Genomic DNA, 21011 nt, shown 5'->3' with positions numbered 1-21011 from the left:
AAACGTAGCAGATTACATTTAAAAATAAATGGATATAAAATAAAAAAATACCATTATAAATTATCAATTTAATATTATACATAATACTAATTTACATAAAATTTCAATCAGATTCATCGCTCTCGGTCTCTGAATCCGACCCGTCCGATTCAGATTCCGAATCAGATCCGAGCCAATCCGGCAACGCGGGCTGTCGTATCATAGTTTTCCATTCGTTCAATTTGTGTAGATCTGTCAACAACATGGTTTTTATGAAAAAAAATCTCTCAGTTATAAGCCGCGCCAATAAAGAAACGAATCTAAAGTGGCGGCGGCGATCATGCGCTCTCACTCTAAACTATTGCTGTCTTTAGTCGCACACGGCGCGTACTGCATGCAAAAAAATTTATCAGTTCTGACCAATATATAATCTTACTCTATGGTTCTGACTTTGTTCTCACACTGTATCGACGCGCGCTGTTATCTCTCAAATTCTGTTGTTATTTGTTGCATTTGTTCGTTATTTCGTTGTTATTTTGCCTCTGCCAGGGCACCAAAGCAAAGTAAAGTGCATTCTCATTTGTTTTTTTATATTTTATTACAATAAACATCTTTTTCTTTTTATCTTTCTTTTTATTTGTTGACCTATCATCTGTCAGTGCAGGTACATAGACGCCATTTTCGATTCGTTTCTTTATGGGCGCGGCTTATACTTACAAACACAATCGATCAAGCCATTGTCTGTAGAACAAGCGGTATTAAGAATTCTCGAATGAAATCAAAATTGCAATATATATAGGCTTATTTGTACCTTAAGTGAGGAACTCGATTTAGAATTCTCTGTCCATATGTGGACTAAGAAAAACCTAGATTTCTTTGTGGTGTAGATCATACCATAACTTCAATTTAATATAGTGTAAGAAACAGATGCATATATACCCACAGAACTATTGGTGTTGATGAATAGATAGGGGCTCACTATTCACTAGTCGACGCATTATGAACTGAGGCTTCGGGTCATAAATAATATTTATCTGTCTGTCTCGCTCGCACTTCCAAATCTTATGGAGAGGTATAGTGATGTGCGTAAGAATTGTAGAGGTGCATATCGATAACGGGATAGGTACAATCGATATGCTAAATTATATTAAGTATTAATAGAAATAATTTTTCGCTATCTAAAAATAAAAGTTTTTAATTTGTAAGATAAAATGTTTGCTTGGACGTAATCACAGAGAAGCTGTATAGATCGTACTGTGGCCCTGAAAAGGGCCCTGTGACCGTTTTTGTCCTTTCTAATATACCTATATTTCTTAGTTCTTCAAAAATCTTTACTCGTAACGACCAATCAGGAATCAGAGTGCTAATGAAGGTCACGATGACGGATAACCACGCGTGCGCAGGTAACTAAGTATCGATAACGGGATTGCGTGCACATTCCTACTGTCAGTGACATTTATTGCCCGACGACTCAGTTTAAAATGCGCCGACTATACCCTACATCAGGGATGGCCAACCGGTAGATCGCGATCAACCGGTCGATTGTAGCTACTAGTGCAGTCGATCGTGGCAAGACAAAAAAATATAAATACATAGAACAGCCTGCACAACTTAATCACCAATTGCTGCACGCATCATCTTCATCTTGATTTGTAAATGACCATTACGTCACATTATTTATCCTCTCTTCCATACAATTGTTCCCTTTAACCTTTTTAATATAAGAAAATATGTATACCATTTATCTGTATACTGAACTACATGGTTTCATTAAATTTCAAGAAATCTCATTCGTAGATCGTAGAGTGTTTTGTCAGTAAACAGTTGATCTTGATTTTAATCAAGTTGGCCACCCCTGCCCTACATTATGTGACTGCTGTTAACATTACATTCAAACTTAAGATTGAAATTGTAACTGTTTTATATAAAGATTTATGGTGGTGCCAATTTGTTCAAATTATCTCTACCAACAAGTATTTTGGCTTAGACAGCGACAAGTGGAATTTTATTTATGCGTCTTCGATAGGCAATGACTTGACTGTGCGCCAGCATTGCTTATGTCTATGACAGTGACTAAACCGGCGAAAAGTCTTTTTCTATAATATACATCGACGCTTGAAAGGCAAACGTGACTAAGCGACAATGCGTGAACTTTACAGTTGACTAATGTAAAGATGAAATAACTGAAAAAAAAATGTTTTTAACGAATCTAGCTGTAGGATGGAAATGATTTTAATAGACCTAGAAATATTGTTTTTTTGCGCATCGAATATGGTTTTTGCCTATCTTTATGTACAAAGCAGTTATTGTCGTTTAGTCACGTTTGCCTTTCAAGCGTCGACATATATTGGTAGATTTAAGAGCTGATTGTTTCGTTATTAGTTTCATATTTCAGATACCTCTGATAAAGTAAATTGTTTTTAACAACATTTTGAAAACTACACTTTGCACAAAATGAATTGATATAAATGACGTTTATTACATTGTTGGATAACTTGCATCTAGAAATCTAGAGGTAGGATGATCAATGAAAAATAATTATCTTACCTAAACTATACATGTCTCCCAAATAGAACTGTTTCTCGTCTTTCTCCAGAACTCCTCCGTAGACATAGAGGACGGAGCGGTGCACCACCAGCATGGCCGACATCCTCGGCCCGGGGCCGCTGCGGGGGGGAGACTCCTCGTTTGCGGCAGAATGGGGGAGAGCGTTGGGGGTCGGAGCAGTACCCAACTTCATCGTGAACACCTCATCTGTGACTACTGCGAATAAATAATTGTAACCTCAAACCAATGCAACTGTCCACAGAAATGAACACAAACCACAGGTGGGGCGGCCGGTACAGTAGATTGAGGGGAATAGACTAGAGTTAGAATAAGGACAAATCCGGGTTGTCACAATAATTTTGTTGAGTTGTTAGATTTAACTTTGTTGATCTGAAAATGACTTTTATTTAGTGTTTCAAGAATATTAAATAGTTTAATTTAGTCATCAAAGTTTTGTAGCTCATTAAAGATATTAAAAAGTTATTTACCTCAAGGTACCTACCTAACAACTGAATAGGACCCCTTTTTTTTTTTTTTTTTCCGGGCCGAGGGCCGAACCTCCTACGAGGTCCCCGCGCCTAGGGGGCGCGCGGGGTATGTGAGACTCTACGATCTGCAGGTGTTGAGAGCAGACCGCGGGCCCAAGGAATTTAGGGCCCACCCACTAAACGACTCCCCTGCACTCTTACACCCGGCGTCCGATCTCCGTCCGGGGTCAAAACCCGGTCAGAGTAGGGGGGTTCCCGCGGTCAACACTACAACCAGACACGCGGCGCCACCCCGAGGACGCCCGACCGACGGGTCGTCGAGGCGATAGTCGACGACCAACGACGTCAGTCTCCGCGGTACGGCGGCCCTTCAGGCCGCCCGGGCGATGCCGCTGGTGTTCCGGGATACCCCGCTGGGCCAGAACCAGCCTGCCGGGTCGGAACGCGATACACCGCCGACCGGGTTGCTCTTCCACAGTATGTTCGGCGACGACAGCGACGACGAAAATGCGGACCGCATCGCAGTCCGCAGCCGCCGACGCGTCGTCCCGTCCTCCTGGTGCCAGCGCGCTAGAGTGACGGTAGCGTGCGGCGCAGTCTCAGCCCCCTTAGGTCGCCCCGTGACCATCACCGGGAGGAGACTGCCTCCTCATAGGGGCCGGAGCTGGACAAACGCCCTCCTCCGACCCCCGGCTCGACGGCGGCGGCACGGCGCCGAGAGGGAGGAAGAGTTCTCCCTCTCCCGTTCCGCCGCCTCCTTCTGCGAGATGGTGGACTCGCAGAAGTCGAGCATCGCCTGCCAGGACTCATCGTTGCCGAGCATCGCAGCCACGACGGTCGGAAGCGACAAGTCCGGTCCTACTTTTGCAACGAGGACGCGGCGCTGCTCCGCGAAAGCGGGGCAGCACGCGAGCGTGTGCTCCGCCGTGTCCTCGTTGCAGCCACTGCAATGGTGGCACTTCCTGAATAGGACCCCAGCCCTATCTAAAAACTCTATTGTCCCCATACGTAACATGATTCACCCCAAAACCAAGGTGAATCGGGTCAAGCTAGTTTTTTCAGTTTTTGTGTATATATTGTAATGAACTATGTATAATAACGCATTTTATATAAAAATGTAAGCCTCCCGAACCATTTTAATATAAATTTTATGGGTACTATCCTAAGAAAAACCATTGAAAATTTGTGTTGGATTTGGAAAGGGTACCGCTTCCCCCAATCTACGGTAGGACGTAAACTGAAATTAAGTCTCTGTTGCATAACGACTCTTTAACGTTCAACCCTTTTTTTATGATTGAAAGATTACTGGTGGCCCGGAGGCCTTTCCAGTTACACCAAGACAGGTGGGCGAGCAAAGGATCAGCCAGGAGGGACCGTTCAAGCTTCGCGGTCGAGATAGGCGGGGTGGTGGTACCTACCCAAGCGGGCTCACAACAAGCCTTGCCGCCAGTAAGTAGCCAAACTACAAATTAATCAGGATTTATACAGAATTACACATGAAGTGGACATAGTCCAGGGTTCCTGTCAGTACTTAACATTAGGCAGTGAGGTTATCTATCCAAGACAAGTTGTTCCCAAGTATTCAATTACTGCTACTAACCTGTCATAGCTTCCTTCTGTTCGCCTTCCTCCATGTCCACGTTCCCAGGGTCTTCAGCGTCCCGCCTGGTCTGCCGTTCAGTCTTAAGGGTGACGTGATGCCATCGAGCGGTATCCAGCTCCAGCAGTAAGAGATCATCACTCATCTCCCCACGGAGCTCCTCATCGGTTTCTTCTACGTCCTGAAATTTAAATTCTTTATAGCAAACAGTGAACTAACAGATGACAATGTCCATTTCTTCTTCTTCTGAGTCAGTCTCTTCATTGCTGAAGGTCGTGTCTAACCTGAGATGTGGACCACTCGATGCACAATGCTTCCTCGGCAGTCTTTATAGCCTCGGTTATTGGCAGACCGGTGAGCGTCTTAACCAGATCAGACCAGCGGGTAGGTGAGCGTCCGCGTGATCTTTTCCCGGCTTCCTGACCAACTACCATCAGCTTTTCCAAGTTATCGGGGCCTCTACGAGCGATGTGGCCCAAGTACGCGAGTATACGTTGAAAGCAGATAGCGGACAGCCTTGTGACAATACCGAGCTCCTTCAGAATGGATAGGTTGGTCCGGCGTGCTGTCCATGGAATTCACAACAATCGTCTAGAGTCGCAATGTTTTTTACTGGTGGTAGGACCTCTTGTGAGTCCGCGCGGGTAGGTACCACCGCCCTGCCTATTTCTGCCGTGAAGCAGTAATGCGTTTCGGTTTGAAGGGTGGGGCAGCCGTTGTAACTATACTTGAGACCTTAGAACTTGTATCTCAAGGTGGGTGGCGCATTTACGTTGTAGATGTCTATGGGCTCCAGTAACCACTTAACACCAGGTGGGCTGTGAACTCGTCCACCCATCAAAGCAATAAAAAAAAGTCCATTTAGTCCACACCTTATCATATCAGAAAAGACACCACATAAGTTCGAGACATGAATTCTAGAATTCAGAAGTCTCAACTCAATTCTGTAAGCAATCCGGGCAACTCACATGTTACCCAAGACATTTTATAGATATTTGTAGTAGAACCAGATCGAGGTCAAGCACTTACACTGACTCCGCCGAAAACATAAGCCCTATCAGCCACGATGTTGGCAGCGCCCGCGACTCCGGCCCGGGGCGGCGGGGCTCCGCTGACGGACACGGAGCGCCATGTTAGGGCTCCCCCCTGCTTCGTGCTCAGACGGAACATGTCGCCGTGCGTACAGGCGCGCTCCGTCTTACCGTCTCGGACTCTGGAGAAACCTCCGTACACCAGCAACTAGAGGGATTTTTGTATAATTATTATTATAAAGTTTTTTTTTCTGAACGCTATTTTTTTTTTTTTGTTGCTTAGATGTGTGGCCGAGCTCACAGCCCACCTGGTGTTAAGTGGTTACTGGAGCCCATAGACATCTACAACGTAAATGTGCCACCCACCTTGACATATAAGTTCTAAGATCTCAGTATAGTTACAACGGCTGCCCTACCCTTCAGACCGAAACGCATTACTGCTTTACGGCAGAAATAGGTAAAGCAGTGGTACCTACCCGCGCGGATTCACAAGAGGTCCTACCACCAGTAATCACAAGAGGTCTTACCACCAGTAACTACAAAACATATGTGAAAACATTAAATGGATGTAAATCATGACGTGTTGATTGATCGAAATTCAAAAGAAAACCATGTTTGAGCTTCCATCAATAATTTACTGTTACTACAATCAATTCAGACTAATTTTCCTTACTAATTTCGAAACATGCCCAGTTATTGACACACTCGTGTTTTAGCTCACAGCACTCACCGAATCATTCCCGCAAGGTAGCATAACACAGGCCGACCTCGGGCTGGGTCCTCGACCACTCACAGTCACTTTACTCCAGGTCCTCGTGTCCAGACAGAAGGTGTACAGATCATCGAAATAGCGACAGTCCCGTCCGTCATCGCAATATCCTCCGAAGACATATAACTTTCGACTCAGAAGCGCCATCCTGTGACCTGAGCGAGGTGAAGGACCATTGGGTGCTACCACCTGCAAATTGCAAGTAATAGTCCTTAGTATATTTGTTCAGTAATTCATAAAATATTGAATGTGTCCTTCTCATATGTCTTTGAATTAAATTTGAAAACCAACATAAAATGTATCTCGCTAAAAACAAAAACAAAAATCAAAAACAGAAATATTTAAATTTTATTTTGTACTGCAAAATAGAATTATATTGAATGTCATATGTCTTTGAATTAAACTTGAAAACAAACAAACTCTCTGCTAAAAACAAAAACAAAAATCATAAAATAAATATTTAAATTTTACTTTTTTTATTGCTTAGATGAGTGGACGAGCTCACAGCCCACCTGGTGTTAAGTGGTTACTGGAGCCCATAGACATCAACAACGTAAATGCGCCACCAGCCTTGAGATATAAGTTCTAAGGTCTCAATTATAGTTACTGCCAAATAAAATTTTGTAAAGCAATTAAATTACAGGAGGTCAAAGGCATTTTTTTTAGGACACTGCTTATCACATTTTAACTTTAAACAACCAAAACAAAACATTAGCTTGTCGTGGATTACGTGAATGGGCGTACAATGCAAGTGTAAGTCCCCTTAGTCCCAACGTGAACCGGGTAGCATACAACTTGTGATCTCCTAGGTAACCAACACAGAAGCCATGGAATTGCAGACGCATCTACTTTCAATGGAATAAGAATGTGAAAAGTCTTACTTACCTTTTCCCATTTTCTCTCAGCAAATGAGAAGCACCACAAATCTTTATAATGATAAAATTGTGTTTCTGATGGACTCGTGAATTCTCCTCCAAATATCCAAAGCTCACCTCTGAGAATAATGGAGATCATCAATCAACTTATCGGAACATATTTTGTTTTTACAAGCAAGCATTTAAACTGAACTAAATATAGAAGGATATTTATTACAATCACCGTTCACAACCATAGCATACAAAACTCAAATATTTTGGAAAATCAGCATCCTATAAAATTGAAATGAATGACAAACTAAATGAAAGAATGTTTTAGAAGGACTCATGTCTGATATTTTATGGTGATATAATACGTACTTGTTAGCAGGGGTGGAGACAGCTTGATGGGCACTACGCGGAGGCGGGGCACTGGGTGCTTTCAGTTGCCTCCAAACATTACTCACTGTGTTATATATAAATAAATCGTTGTATGTTTCTGTCTGGAATGCAACATAAAATTATTTAACAAGCAGTACAAATACAGATATTATGTATAGTGACATGACTCAATTATGACACTTTCCGGTCATCGTTCTCGTCGAACCCGTCGCGTCGTCGCGACCAAGGGCTCGACGAGTAAATTAACCCTCAGACACAGCCCACTGAGTTTCTCGCCGGATCTTCTCAGTGGGTCGCGTTTCCGATCCGGTGGTAAATTCTGTGAAGCACGGCTCTTGCTAGGGTTCGTGTTAGCAACGTCATCAGGTTTGAGCCCCGTGAGCTCACCTACTAGTTAAGGCGACGCTGATATGGCCTCTCAAGGCTATCAGCGTAGGTAGGAAAAAAAATATATGACACTTTCACCATATTCCCAATAGAATAGAAAAAGTTTGCAGTAGGCCACGGAACCGTTTAAAAGAGAAAGTACCTGCAAATTCTTCAGGTGTTCAAAAATAGAATAATTGTTTTAAAAACTTTTCCTACAGTATGTACTATTCAAATTAGTCAATTCAAATTTTGACAGTTTTGTTACTTGACCGAAAATTATGTGATTTATTAAATACTTCTTGTGAATTGAGATAGTTCCTTACAAAGTGGATGTACAGATTTATTCTTGATAGACTGTATGTTAGTATCAAGTCATGAAAGCACACAATGTATTCTGTAAAAGTGATAGTAATTAGGTACATTCATGTATGTATATTCTTCTAGCAAAATCAATCATCATCATTCTATACCTATTTCTGCCACAAAGTATGCATTCCAGTTTTAAGGGTTAAACAAGTAATTCAACTTGATGTCTCAGTTAGTGGTGCTATTCATGTTGTAATGTCTAACTTAACACTGGATGGACTATAAACTTATACATCAATTTATGTATTTTCTGTATCCATCATGATACTTTACCTAATATTGTAATATCTCTAAAAATGAAATTGATACCTTTTGTCCGTTGTGGTATTCTCCACCAAACAGCACAAGCTCATTATTGATTGGATGTGGGGTGAGTGTTGCGTACGCTCTGGAGGATGGTGGCTTTTCGAGGACCTTCTCTGATGCAGCAGATCGTTTAGCTTCCTCCCGTTCTATCTCAGCTATCACTTTAGCTATATCTTCCTGAAATATACATAATACAAAACTTCTATTACAATTTTACTTGCTCTTTCTTCAGCTTTAGTTTAGTGTCAAAATGACTTTTTATTATCATTCACGTCATATCATAGAAGTGTTTTTTTACCATTATATTATCTACAAATAATTAAAGCTAGATTAAATCATAAAAATATAAATTATTTCGAATTATTTTATTTTATGTTTTTCATGACTTTTACATAATTTACCCATTTAAATAATTTTGGTAAGATAGTTTCAATAACATTTAAGTTTATACTACTATATTAGATCCATTATGGCGTAATTTCAGGTAACTTTTTGAGAGTTTCTAATAAATAGTGCGAAAAGGCATGGTCTAACCTCACCAAGATTTGCGAGTTCTTTTTTTAATTTGCTAGCTAGCTTTTTTTCAGTTTTAGCTGCGGTTTTAACAGCGCCACTAACTTTATTCTTATTTTTCTTTTTACCCATTTTAATGAAAAATAAATTAACTTAAATTTCTAAATATTTTATGAAACTGATTTCTAGGTATTGTGATTATTAATGTAAGCAGTTGTTTTTTCTTTTTTCATTGGCAATGGGAATACAGCCAAAATAATCAAAGCCATATCTGTTTTATGATTATAACTTTTAGGATGGAAGGGCTTGATAGAACATTGATCCTACAAATACATTCTTACTGAGTTCAAGATTCCGTTCAAATTTTGAGTTCTTTGGATACATTGTTAGAAAGAAGATGACAATTTAGAATAATTGCTGGTAACAGGCAAAGTATGCGGAAGAAGGTTCAGAAGCAGAAGTCCAATGCTATGATTGCACTAGCTGCCTCTACTCTCAACACCTCAGTCCACGATGCCCTCCGGAAAGTCAAGGATAGGCAATGTTGGCGCAGGATAGTCCAAGCGAAATTATTATGGGACGCCATGACCCTCATTGTTGTGGATTATCGACGCAAAGAGGAGGTGACTAACCTTGTGGGTAATTTCTAGTGCTGGACGACAATATGCTTAGCTGCTGTAAACAATTTGATAAGATTGCTTTTTCGTCACGTATGAAAAAAATGTTTTAAATCCTAATGATTATTGCATGTATAATAAAATAATAGAAGTCATGAGCATAGTTAAATAATAATATTATTTAGTCATATATGACTTGATACTTATGATCATAAATTCATTGACAGACTGAAATGTGCTCTGTGCTTGATGAAATTTTGACTTTTGACATTAATTTGACAGAATTTTCAATTTGCCAGCACAGTTTGCGATTAGCGTTGTTTTAATTGATTACAATATTTTGAATCAAAGAGTAAACTGTAACGTAATAAATTATTTGATTTGAAGAAATTTAACGTGTACGTTAGTGAGATCATGATATCGAGGACTATTGTCATTTGATAAATTTATATACCGTCATTAATCTTGATATTATAGATATAAGTAAGTGTAAAAAATGTCTACACCTGGAAGTAGTACGGTAAGATATCACGATATTTCACCTTTTTCGTTTAAGAACTTAAAACAATCAACAAATTGTGAGGTTCAAAATAAAATTAAATTAATATGCAAGAATATGTGTTCTTACTGAAGTAAGTAGGTACATAAAAGGATAATATAACCAAATTTGATAAATTTTACCAAATCATACATAGAATGGTATCGTAATCATTTAAACAATAGCTACGATTTCACAGATATAATAAATTAATTTCTCAGACACCGGCCGCCACAGTACAGGAGTATAAAATAAGAGTGCCAAAGAATGTAAAGAAGAAGTATCATGTTATGAGGTTCAATGCCACATTGAATGTAGATTTTGCAAAATGGACTCATGTCAAGATGGAGCGAGAGAACAACAGCAAAGAATTCAAAGGAGCTGAAGAGGAAATGCCCAAGTTAGTATTAAGAAAATTCAACTCTTTGATGGTGATATCAAATAGATTGACTTAATAATCATAAATTAATTTTCTACATCATTAAAAATAAATGTGAAAAGTATGTCATAATTTTATGGCATTATTATTTAATATTAAGATATTTCTGTAACTCAACATATTTGCATGCTAGCAGATAATAATACAAAGAATAGTCAACAACTGGAAACCTGGTAGGTTAACATTGTTGACACTAAAGACTTACACACCTTAAATTAATGTTATTTACTCAATGCTTTAAAAAATAGATTTGCCATGAACACCCTTTATAAAAAGTGATCTTAACAGCTTCAAGATTACTGAATACTTGGGAATTAAAATACTACTACTATTACATAATATGTTTGGTAATACTCGTCACACAAATCCAGATTTGGTGCAGGCTCGGAATACGGACGGGACATGCGTGAGGAAGCACGTCGCAAGAAATTCGGTATAATATCAAGAAAGTACAAACCGGAAGACCAGCCGTGGATCCTGAAAGTCGGTGGAAAGACCGGCAAGAAGTTAGTATTTAACAAATAACAATAACCTCTTCTGATATTGTTTGGTGGTTCCTTTACAACAAATGCACAAGAAATAATTTAAATTCACATGAGTTGGAACAATTTTGAAACAAAAAAAGATTTATCAGAATCGTTTAACCTAGAAAAAGTTCAAAGGTAAAAATAAAACAAATAAAATTAAATCAGAACTTCCTCCTTTTTCATTAAAAGTCAGTGATTGAAAACAGGATGAAAAACTGCATATAATTAAATGAAAAGCCTTGTGTTATAGACTAACATGTCGTCATGCCTATTTGTTTGCTCTATATAATACTAATTAATATGTAACAGGTAATTTTCATATCATGTATATTTTTAGATTCAAAGGTATTCGTGAAGGTGGAGTATCAGAGAATGCTGCGTATTATGTGTTCACTCACGCAGCGGATGGCGCAATAGACGCCTATCCACTCCAGGAATGGTACGGAATGTTCATGCAATATTTACAAAATATGAAAGAAATGCTTCTATTTTATTTAAAAATAATCTGAATGCTGTGTATGAATCTGTGTTATATTATTTTATTATGTTGTGTTATTTATGTTCTTTTATAATGATTACTTAAATATAGAAGAAAAATTAAGGTAGTCAATTCTTAAGAAACTAAAAACTGAATTCTAACAGGTACAATTTCCAACCGATTCAGAGATACAAAGCACTGTCTGCTGAAGAAGCGGAACAGGAATTTGGCAGGTAAGATAGTCCATGTCATTTACTCGGATTGTATATAGACTGTCATTCCCGAAAATGAAGGTGCTTTGTAATTATCATAAATCCTTTGACGATAATGTGTTAAAAACATGTCTAGAGTTTAAATTAATGTTTTTTGCACTGCATGTTTTTTTAATTTTTTTTATTGCTTTTATGTGTGGACGAGCTCACAGCCCACCTGGCGTTAAGTGGTTACTGGAGCCCATAGACATCTACAACGTAAATGCGCTACACACCTTGAGATATAGTTCTAAGGTCTCAGTATAGTCACAACGGCTGCCCCACCCTTCAAACCGAAACGCATTACTGCTTCACGACAGAAATAGGCGTGGCGGTGGTACCTACCCGTGCGGACTCACAAGAGGTCCTACCACCAGTAAATGTGCATGTGACGATAAATAAAATATAGGAAAAAAAATCAGATCATAATAGATAGTTGAACTTAAAATTAAAATATTTTTTTTTATTGTTGTCTGCATATTTGAAGAATTGAGTACTTTTGCTTTATCTAAATAGAAAAAAGACAAAACACTTTATTACAGCTCTGTTTCAGGGCAACAGACTATTGTTATAAAAATAATAATTTGAAAAAAAAATTTTTTTTTTTTGTACATTAAAGATATACGAGAATGATTACAATAACTTTATTGTTTGAATTATTTGAAAATTTATTGCTTTTTGGTCTCCGTCGCCCCGTATATAGTATATGAGAAAGATGGTTGGACCGAATCCATTGCTGTTTCCAAGTCCATTGCTGTTTCTAGTGATATTTCAAAATATGTTTCATTGAAGTCGATGATCGATTTTTTTCTGCACTAGGCGTAACAAGGTTATGAATTTCTTCTCGTTGATGTTACGGAAACGGCTCCGCGGAGTCGACGATGCAGACGAAGAGGACCCAGACGAAAAGAAAGCTAAAGGGAAAGCTAAAAAAGGTACTCAGTTTCCGGTATTCAAAGCCAGAGGTGGGGTCAGCTGAAGCTGGTGATGGTAGGTCTTATGGTAAAATAAAGCAAGCACTTAAAGCGTAGTTGGTTTCTAACATCGTCAGCTGGACTTCGTACTGGTATGCTGTGCTTATAGCATTACATTACTAAAGCCACTGCGGTCAAGGGCTTCGCTATTAAGGGTGAGGTCAAAAGGTTTTTACTGGTGGTAGGACCTCTTGTGAGTCCGCACGCATTACGCGACTGACAACTCACAAAATTACGCTCGTTTATTTATTTATTTTTTATTGCTTAAATGGGTGAACGAGTTCACAGCCCACCTGGTGTTAAGTGATTACTGGAGCCCATAGACATCTACAACGCAAATGCGCCACCCACCTTGAGATATAAGTTCTAAGGTCTCAGTATGGTTACAATGGCTGCCCCACCTTTCAAACCGAAACGCATTACTGCTTCACGGCAGAAAAAGGCAGGGTGGTGGTATCTACCCGTGCGGACTCGCAAGAGGTCCTACCACCAGTCTTACAACTATCGTGTCATCATCGTGCCCGAGAACCGTAACTCTGCCTGTCTAATCAAGAAAACGTTTCGCAGACCTCAAGATATCCGAGATGGACGAATGGATAGACTCTGACGACGCTTCCTCGGACTCCGGTGCTGGTGAAAAAGAAAAGGAAGAGGACAGTGACTCCGGGGCTAAAAAGAAGAAAAAGGGTAAAGGTCAGTCTGTCAGCTGAACTTTATAATTTTAGGGGTAGCAGAACTAGTTAAACACGGATTTCCAATGTATTGGTCATAAAAGTTCGCACGGGTTTGTTTCGTCGTGCGTGTTATTTATTTAATCTGTCGAAATCGTAACTCCAGACCAAAGTAGGTGTGGTATGTACCCCACATACCACACATACTTTGGTCCCTTGTTTCAAAGATAATAGAAATAATTTAAGTGGAGATTTCGACCTCTTTTCTTAAAGTATGTGGCGGTATTCATGTAATAATAACTATGAGGTCTGGTACGATAACGACTAGGTGAGCTGTATGCTCATCTATGAATATAGGGGATTTTTGAGGGACTCCGCCGGCTCCGTCATTCGCTCAGACTGTATCCGCATAGCAAACAGCTTCTTTTATCTATGCAGTAATGGTGACATTTGTCGTAAAAAGGTTTAATTTTGCAGTAATTTTGAATCTTATGTATCTAGTAATATGGTTTGTTGTTGTTGTAGTATTCATTGCTTGAAATGAGTTCAACGAATATGTTATTGTCTGTCTCGTTTTGTCGCGTTAAACGACTAGCCATCTATGCTGAAATTGAATTGTAGCTTATTTACATATGAGATTTATGATCCAATAATCATCAATGGGTAATATTATTCCGTTGACAAAGAGGACACCATAATCCGAAATCGATTTTACAGTTACACAATTAATTCATCCTTTCTTTGCCCTTACTTTGGGTATGGTTTTTGAAAAATGAGCAACAGTAGTGGTCGTTGAGCGCGAAAACTCTCAGGTAATCGAGCCTCCGTGGCCTGTTGGGAAAGACGTCCGGTATGATAACGCTCGAGTTTTTTTTATTTTTATTTTTTATTGCCCTTGTAGGCTGACGAGCATACGGCCTACCTGATGGTGGGTGATTACCGTCGCCCATGGACTTCGGCAATACCAGGGGGCAGAGCCAAGTCGCGCGCTTACAAACGGCCACTGTCGATAAATTATATATGTAGTTATAGAAATGTATAGCCGCAAAACGTATCGTGAGGTCCAGTTTGAAGAGTGTGTGGCCGAACATACTATAGTAGAATTTTGTCCGTGCAGTTTGGGTCATAAAAAATCGGAACGGTGAAGCGAGTATTTCGATCTCTCTTCCACTCACGAGTCTTATGGACGGGATTAGTGATGCGCATTATTGTTGTCGATAAGCGTTATCGATAGTTAGTGATAAAAATGAAAGAAAAAATATTTTCACTTCACAGGTCCGCCCCCCAAGAAGAAGCGGAAAGTTAATGACGAAGCGTTCGAAGAGAGCGACGACGGGGACGAGGAGGGTCGGGAGAAGGACTACGTGTCCGACTCCTCGGAGAGGTTCGGGACGCTCACGTTACAGATGTTTAGCGGTAGACCACCAGGTCCATACCGTTAGGTGGTTCGTGTGCCCGTCTGCCGATAATGGAAATTAAAAAAAAAAGAAAAAAAAACTGGACAGACAAGAGCACACTACCCACCGGATGGTTTCGTAGTATTTCAAATTTCATCGACACTAAAAAAGTATTCACTTCAACAAACAGAAACACGGCTATTTTTAGCTATTTATATATTCTATAATGTATGTTGCAGCGAATCGGATCACGAAACTAAAACTAATAAGGAACTCAAAGGAGTGGCAGAAGAAGACGCGCTCAGGTAAGCAAATATAGACGCGACATATAAACTGTTTTTTTTTATGGGATTTTATTACCTGGTATTTAGCCTTTTGGTCATTTCTTATTTTAATTTATATTCATAATTTTATGATAATATGAACTTAGATGAAATGAAATGAAATGAGATGAGATGATATGGGATGAAATATAATCTCAAAATGGTGGTCGTTTACTGAGATTTTTTTCAGTGGACTTTTTGGAGGATCTTGAGAAGTTACGTCCAGCGGCTTTGTTTCATTTTCCCACATTTGTGCATTTTCACAGATATTAATAAACCACCGTTATTGCACATTTAAACCTGAAGAAACACTAAATAGACAAAATAAAACAAATCACACAACTTCACTCCTTGCATTCCTGCCAAAAAGTGGTATAAACTGACACATAACCACATCACAGATAAGTCAAATTAAAACCGGCATTGATAAAAAAAATGTAATACTAATAAAATCAAATTTTTAATTTAGAACAAATTTTTTAAAGATCAAATTGAATATTTCTCAAATATTCACTGTCATTCTTTTTTAATTTATTTATATTATCATCGCTTTGAAGTTCTCGTGTTATATCATGTTGATTTAAACAGTGGCATAAAGAAAGTGAAGCGGTTGTCTCAAAAAAAAATCCTGTCACAGAGTACTCCTTTGATGTTATCTATCAATGTCACCCGTTGATTTAATAACAATTTAATTTTTTTGTAACACCTAAGTACAATGTCGCTTTATACATATTCGTATTGTTTTACACACCACATTAACAGACAATTATTAAAATTGTCCAAGTCATGACAATCTGCATAGAAGTTAAAGTGGAAGAGTGTTTTGAGGTTATCAATAAATTCATAACTAGAGAGACATTTGATTAGTACCAGAGTATATAAAATATAGGCTAAAGTATCCGTTTCAATAAAGCCATTTGCAGTCAAACAAAGGTAAAAAAAATCTATTAAAAATATTGGTATAAGATGCGCCAATAACAAACGAATCGAAAATGGCGTCTATGTACCTGCACTGACAGATGGTAGGGTCAACAAATAAAAAGAAAGATAAAAAGAAAAAGTTGTTTATTGTAAAAAAATATAAAAAACAAATGTGAATTTCTTTTCTTAATTTCTCAAGATTCTTTTCCTCTTCAAAGTATTGCATCACTGTGAAGGACTTTTCCTCGTTTGTGAGAGGCCATATTATTTAGCAGTCAGAACTGATTTTTTTTTTGCATGCAGTACGCGCCGTATGCGACTAAAAAGACAGCAATAGTTTAGAGTGAGAGCGCATGATCGCCGCCGCCATTTTCGATTCGTTTCTTTATTGGCGCGGCGTATAACTGAAAGATTTTTTTGTCATAAAAAAAAATTTTTCGGTACTCAGTTATATCATTCATCGAAATGTTTATTCAATCTAAAAAAAGAACAAAAAAATTACCATTGCATAAGCGTTGGTAATCAGCTCTTGACTAAAGCTGGCTGACTCCCCATCCAGGAAACTGCTTACTTCCGACGAAGATTCCGAAGAGGAGCAGGAGCAGAAACAGGAATCAGAACACGAGGACGAGCCCACCAAGGAAGGCGAAGAGAGAGCCAGCAAGCTCACCAAGAAAAAGAAGAAAACTGACGAAACTAAAAAAGGTATCCATCAAGACTCGAACTGGTTGATCGCGGAGGGCTGGGTGTGGGCTCCGGTTACAAACAATTTAGACGTAATAAAGAAATATGTCCTATTGTTCTTTCAACCAATCTACTTTCCTGGACGTTTAATAAGTCAAAAAACTTAAAACAAATTTGTGTGATTGGTAGGTATCACCACCCTGCCTATTTCTGCCGTGAAGCAGTAATCCGGTTCGGTTTGAAGGGTGGGGCAGCCGTTGTAACTATAATTGAAAATTTAGAATTTATATCTGTGGCGCATTTACGTCGTAGATGTCTATGGGCTCCAGTAACCACTTGACACCAGGTGGGCTGTGAGCTCGACCACCCATCTAAGCAATTTTTTTTTTCGATTATATGAAATGTATAGTCACTATACGTAATATATCAGTGTTATGTTTTTAAGTTACTTAACATAGATTATAAGTAATACTAACAAATTGTTCTGGTTTTTTTCTGAAATAAAAATTAATAAAAATAACATAAAAATTTACGTTTTTAGATTCGAGCAGCGACTTCAGTTCGGACTCTGACACGGAGCCCGAGGCTGGCAACACAAAGAAGCCGAAGAAGAGTAAGAACGCCGACAAGAACGCGGCCACCGGCGCCTCGGGAGCAGGTCGCGCTCATGTTACTATCTACCAGTAGCCAGCGAACTTCACTCCCCTGTGACGATCTTTAATAAGATGGAAAATATCGTGTTCTTGGATTAGAGATCTCTAGTTAGAGTGCTTTCCCCCCACTTTCACTACTTGAAGTTCAGACATCTTCTCTGTAGCTCTAACAACTTCTTCAAGCTCCATCACAACCGAACGATTTTCGCTTGGTGCTTTTAGGCTTCTCAAGCACCGGTCACCATCCTCGTCGATTACGACGAAGAGTTCGACGAGTAAACTAAGACACAGCCCACTGAGTTTCTCGCCGGATCTTCTCAGTGGGTCGCGTTTCCGATCCGGTGGTAGACTCTGCGAGGCACTGCTCTCGCTCTCGTTAAAGTACAGGGTGTTACTTTTCCAAAATGTTTCGTAAATAAAAACGGCATGAAGCAAAAGCCCTTATTATAATCTTCGAATGTGATTTTTGATTTTTGATTCAAAAGATACTTTTTAAATAATGTATAATAAATTCAATATTTATAAGTAAGTTTGTTACGTATGCGATCCTAAGTCACACGTCCAGACGGGTAGGTGAGCTATCGGGGCTCAAACCGGAGTGTTGCTAACATTGGCCCTAGCAAGAGCAGTGCTTCGCAGATTGGACCGGATTGGACCGGATTGGAATCGTGACCCACTGAGAAGATCCGGCGAGAAACTCAGTGAACTGTGTCTATGGGTAGGACGGTGACCGGTGCTTGTGGTACCTAAAATCACCGTTAATGGATCGGGAGGATCCGTAATGACGTGTTTAGGGCAAGACAGTGACAGCTATCTGTATATACGCGATGTCCGTGGTGTAGCGGGCGGCGGCGGGGCGGGGGCTGCGGGCGGGGAGGCGGCGGCGCCCAGCGCGGCGGCGGCGGCGGTGGCGGCGGCGGCGGCGGCGAGCGCGCAGCAACCGCCCAGCAAGAGACCCAAGCTCGACGCCTCGTACACGTTAGTGTCACTCGATATACTTTTTTTTATGGGATTTTATGACCTGGTAACTAAGACCTTTAAGTAATAAATAAATAAATATAAATATTTACTAACAATCACGCCACGTTAACTGGTCCCGTGATAAGTTCATAAAGAACTTGTGTTACAGATAACGGAAATAAGTGTAATATTTTTATTATACACATACATATATTTAATTTACATCCATAACCCTGGAAAAGACATTTATATTTATCATACAAATATCTTTCCTTGGCGGATTTCGAACCCGCGACTCCCTTGTGTAGTGACCTATGTCACTTACCACTACACCAGACGGCCTTTGGTCATGTCTTATTTTAATTTATATTTTTATTTTTATGAAAAATGATAATATGGAGTAAAATGAAATAAAATGAAGATGATTAATTTGATACATTAATCAATTAGGATGTAATTAAATGAAATGAGATGAGATGATGTGGGATGAAATATAATCTCAGTAAAATGGTGGTCATTTACTGAGATTTTTTCAGTGGACTTTTTGGAGGATCCCGGGAAGCTACGTCCAGCGGCTTTGTTTCATTTTCCCACATTTGTGCACTTTCACAGATATTAAATAGTTAATAAACCACCGCTATTACTTATTTAAACCTGAAGAAACACTAAATAGACAAAATAAAACACACAACATCACTCCTCGCGTTCCCGCCAAAAAGACCATTCGCTATACGATACATTAGAGAAAGGGCTCCCAAACTTATTTTGTCTACTGCCCACTTTGAGAATAAATTCTTTTTTAGCGCCCCCATTTTTTCACCTGCTTAAAAACGACCATAGCGAGAGCTCAGTCGGTGTCTAAAGAGTCCTCCTAAATGAAATTACAAATCGCATCCCAAGCCTCTACACGACACCCCCATTTTTTTTCCTGGCTCTGTTACCGCCCCTCTTTAGGCCTGTAGCGTCCACAAGGGGGCGTTATTGCCTACGTTGGGAAACTCTGCATTAGAGAATAGGCCTCAGCGGTCAAAAACGGATTGGCTGTGCACTGGAGTCGCTTACGATTTATTATGACCTATGGTGACCATGGATAAGCCGATGCCAATGTAGCTTAGCGACAACCAACTAAAAATTAGTTATGAATCTTTTAATTTCGTGGTAAACAGAGATATTAATAAGCGTATAGTGACGTCAGAATTCTCATGTTCCTCATAAAATGAAATTCTTAGTCGACCCTACCCTATTCTCCTAAACACATAGGGTCGCCCTAATATATGGAACTTAAACACTAGGGTTGTCACTATATCACTATATATATAGTCATCTATTTATATCATCGGGCAAATTGTACGTATTAATACGCTTTTATTAGCTTCAGACGTATGTATGTTTGTAACCTAATCTTTGAACATAATTTTGACCCCCTTCAAAACGTCGGATTAACTCGAAATTTGGTATACTTATGAAGGACCTCGGCAATTTAATATTTAAAAAATAATGAAAAAAATAATAATAGAAAAAATGAAAAATAAATAAGTTTACAATAAATAAAAAAATTAAACTATTTTTAATTCAAATATATTAAAATTTATTTTCTATTTTTTATTTGAATTTTCTATAAAAGCGTGTTTTGTTAGTTTTTTTAAACTATATTTTTTTTGTTTTGTTTGTGCAGCGAATGCGGGGTGACGGAAGAGGCGGTGCGGAGGTACCTGGCGAGGAAGCCGATGACCACGACTGAGCTGCTCACCAAGTTCAAATCGAAGCGCACCGGAGTCAGCAGCGAGCGCTTGGTCGAAACCATGACGCAGATACTGAAGAGGATCAACCCTTTGAAGCAGAACATCAACGGGAAAATGTATCTCAGCATTAAATGATCCCGCAATATATACACATAATATATATATCGAGAGGTGAAAGGATATTTAGTTGAATCCTTAGACTGCCGTGGGGGTCTCCGGTGCCCTACGCGGCGCACTCAAGTAATTACGTCGATCTCTGTTTACTAAGCTTTTTTTTTCCTACTTAAGCTGAGAGCCTTGAGAGGCTATTTCAGCGAAACCTTAACTAGTAGGTGAGCTCACGGGGCTCAAACCTGATGACGTTGCTAACACTGGTCCTAGCAAGAGCCGTGCTTCGCAAAATCTAGCACCGGATCGAAAACGCGACCCACTGAAAAGATCCGGAACTCAATGGGCTGTTACTAAATTTAAAACTTTAAATGGTTCTCCTGTAAATTTCCAAAAATGTCGTTTAAACCAAATAAGCCTTTCACCCCTCGATTTGTTTTGTGAATACACGTTCTTGATTTTACGTAGGAATTTTTTAAAGAAATAAAAGATGTAATTAACGTA

The 21011-nt window shown here is 39.3% G+C and overlaps 2 protein-coding genes across 4 annotated transcripts; one reads left to right on the top strand and one right to left on the bottom strand.

Annotated features, from left to right (window-relative positions):
* Nucleotides 1–53: 53 nt before the first annotated feature.
* Nucleotides 54–9437, bottom strand: LOC114250287 (kelch domain-containing protein 4). The gene is made up of 9 exons (XM_089732793.1): nucleotides 9246–9437; nucleotides 8715–8888; nucleotides 7650–7771; nucleotides 7300–7408; nucleotides 6376–6603; nucleotides 5644–5853; nucleotides 4615–4795; nucleotides 2527–2742; nucleotides 54–231 (listed from the first exon to the last, which is right to left on the bottom strand). Exons 1-9 carry the CDS (start codon nucleotides 9354–9356, stop codon nucleotides 104–106), a joined length of 1479 nt encoding a protein of 492 aa, XP_089588919.1. The 5' UTR covers nucleotides 9357–9437; the 3' UTR covers nucleotides 54–103.
* Nucleotides 9438–10111: 674 nt separating this feature from the next.
* On the top strand, nucleotides 10112–21011 carry TfIIFalpha (transcription factor IIFalpha). 3 transcript variants are annotated; one of them, XM_028184119.2, is made up of 13 exons: nucleotides 10112–10361; nucleotides 10601–10779; nucleotides 11190–11324; nucleotides 11683–11784; nucleotides 11988–12056; nucleotides 12894–13009; nucleotides 13616–13741; nucleotides 14995–15103; nucleotides 15356–15421; nucleotides 16920–17065; nucleotides 17586–17702; nucleotides 18540–18675; nucleotides 20333–21011. In XM_028184119.2, the coding sequence occupies exons 1-13, from the start codon at nucleotides 10338–10340 to the stop codon at nucleotides 20532–20534; spliced, it is 1527 nt and encodes a 508-aa protein (XP_028039920.2). In that variant the 5' UTR covers nucleotides 10112–10337; the 3' UTR covers nucleotides 20535–21011. The 3 variants fall into 3 exon arrangements, with proteins under 3 accessions (XP_028039920.2, XP_089588918.1, XP_089588917.1); XM_089732792.1 differs by having other exon boundaries at nucleotides 10113–10361; nucleotides 11201–11324; XM_089732791.1 differs by having other exon boundaries at nucleotides 10121–10361; nucleotides 10579–10779.

The sequence above is a fragment of the Bombyx mandarina genome, chromosome 15, assembly GCF_030267445.1.
Source record: "Bombyx mandarina strain Sakado chromosome 15, ASM3026744v2".
NCBI lineage: Eukaryota > Metazoa > Arthropoda > Insecta > Lepidoptera > Bombycidae > Bombyx > Bombyx mandarina.
This window is presented reverse-complemented; position numbering and strand designations above follow the sequence as displayed.

Excerpts from the sequence above, each read along its gene's own strand:
- LOC114250287 (XM_089732793.1), bottom strand. The coding sequence starts at position 9,356 with ATGGGTAAAAAGAAAAATAAGAATAAAGTTAGTGGCGCTGTTAAAACC. Across the intron at positions 6,604-7,299 it reads CTGAGAGAAAATGGGAAAAG|GTGGTAGCACCCAATGGTCC; the intron begins GTAAGTAAGACT and ends TGCAATTTGCAG. Across the intron at positions 2,743-4,614 it reads ACAGAAGGAAGCTATGACAG|TAGTCACAGATGAGGTGTTC; the intron begins GTTAGTAGCAGT and ends ATTTATTCGCAG.
- TfIIFalpha (XM_028184119.2), top strand. The coding sequence starts at position 10,338 with ATGTCTACACCTGGAAGTAGTACG. Across the intron at positions 10,780-11,189 it reads GCTGAAGAGGAAATGCCCAA|ATTTGGTGCAGGCTCGGAAT; the intron begins GTTAGTATTAAG and ends ACACAAATCCAG. Across the intron at positions 17,066-17,585 it reads AACTGACGAAACTAAAAAAG|ATTCGAGCAGCGACTTCAGT; the intron begins GTATCCATCAAG and ends TTACGTTTTTAG.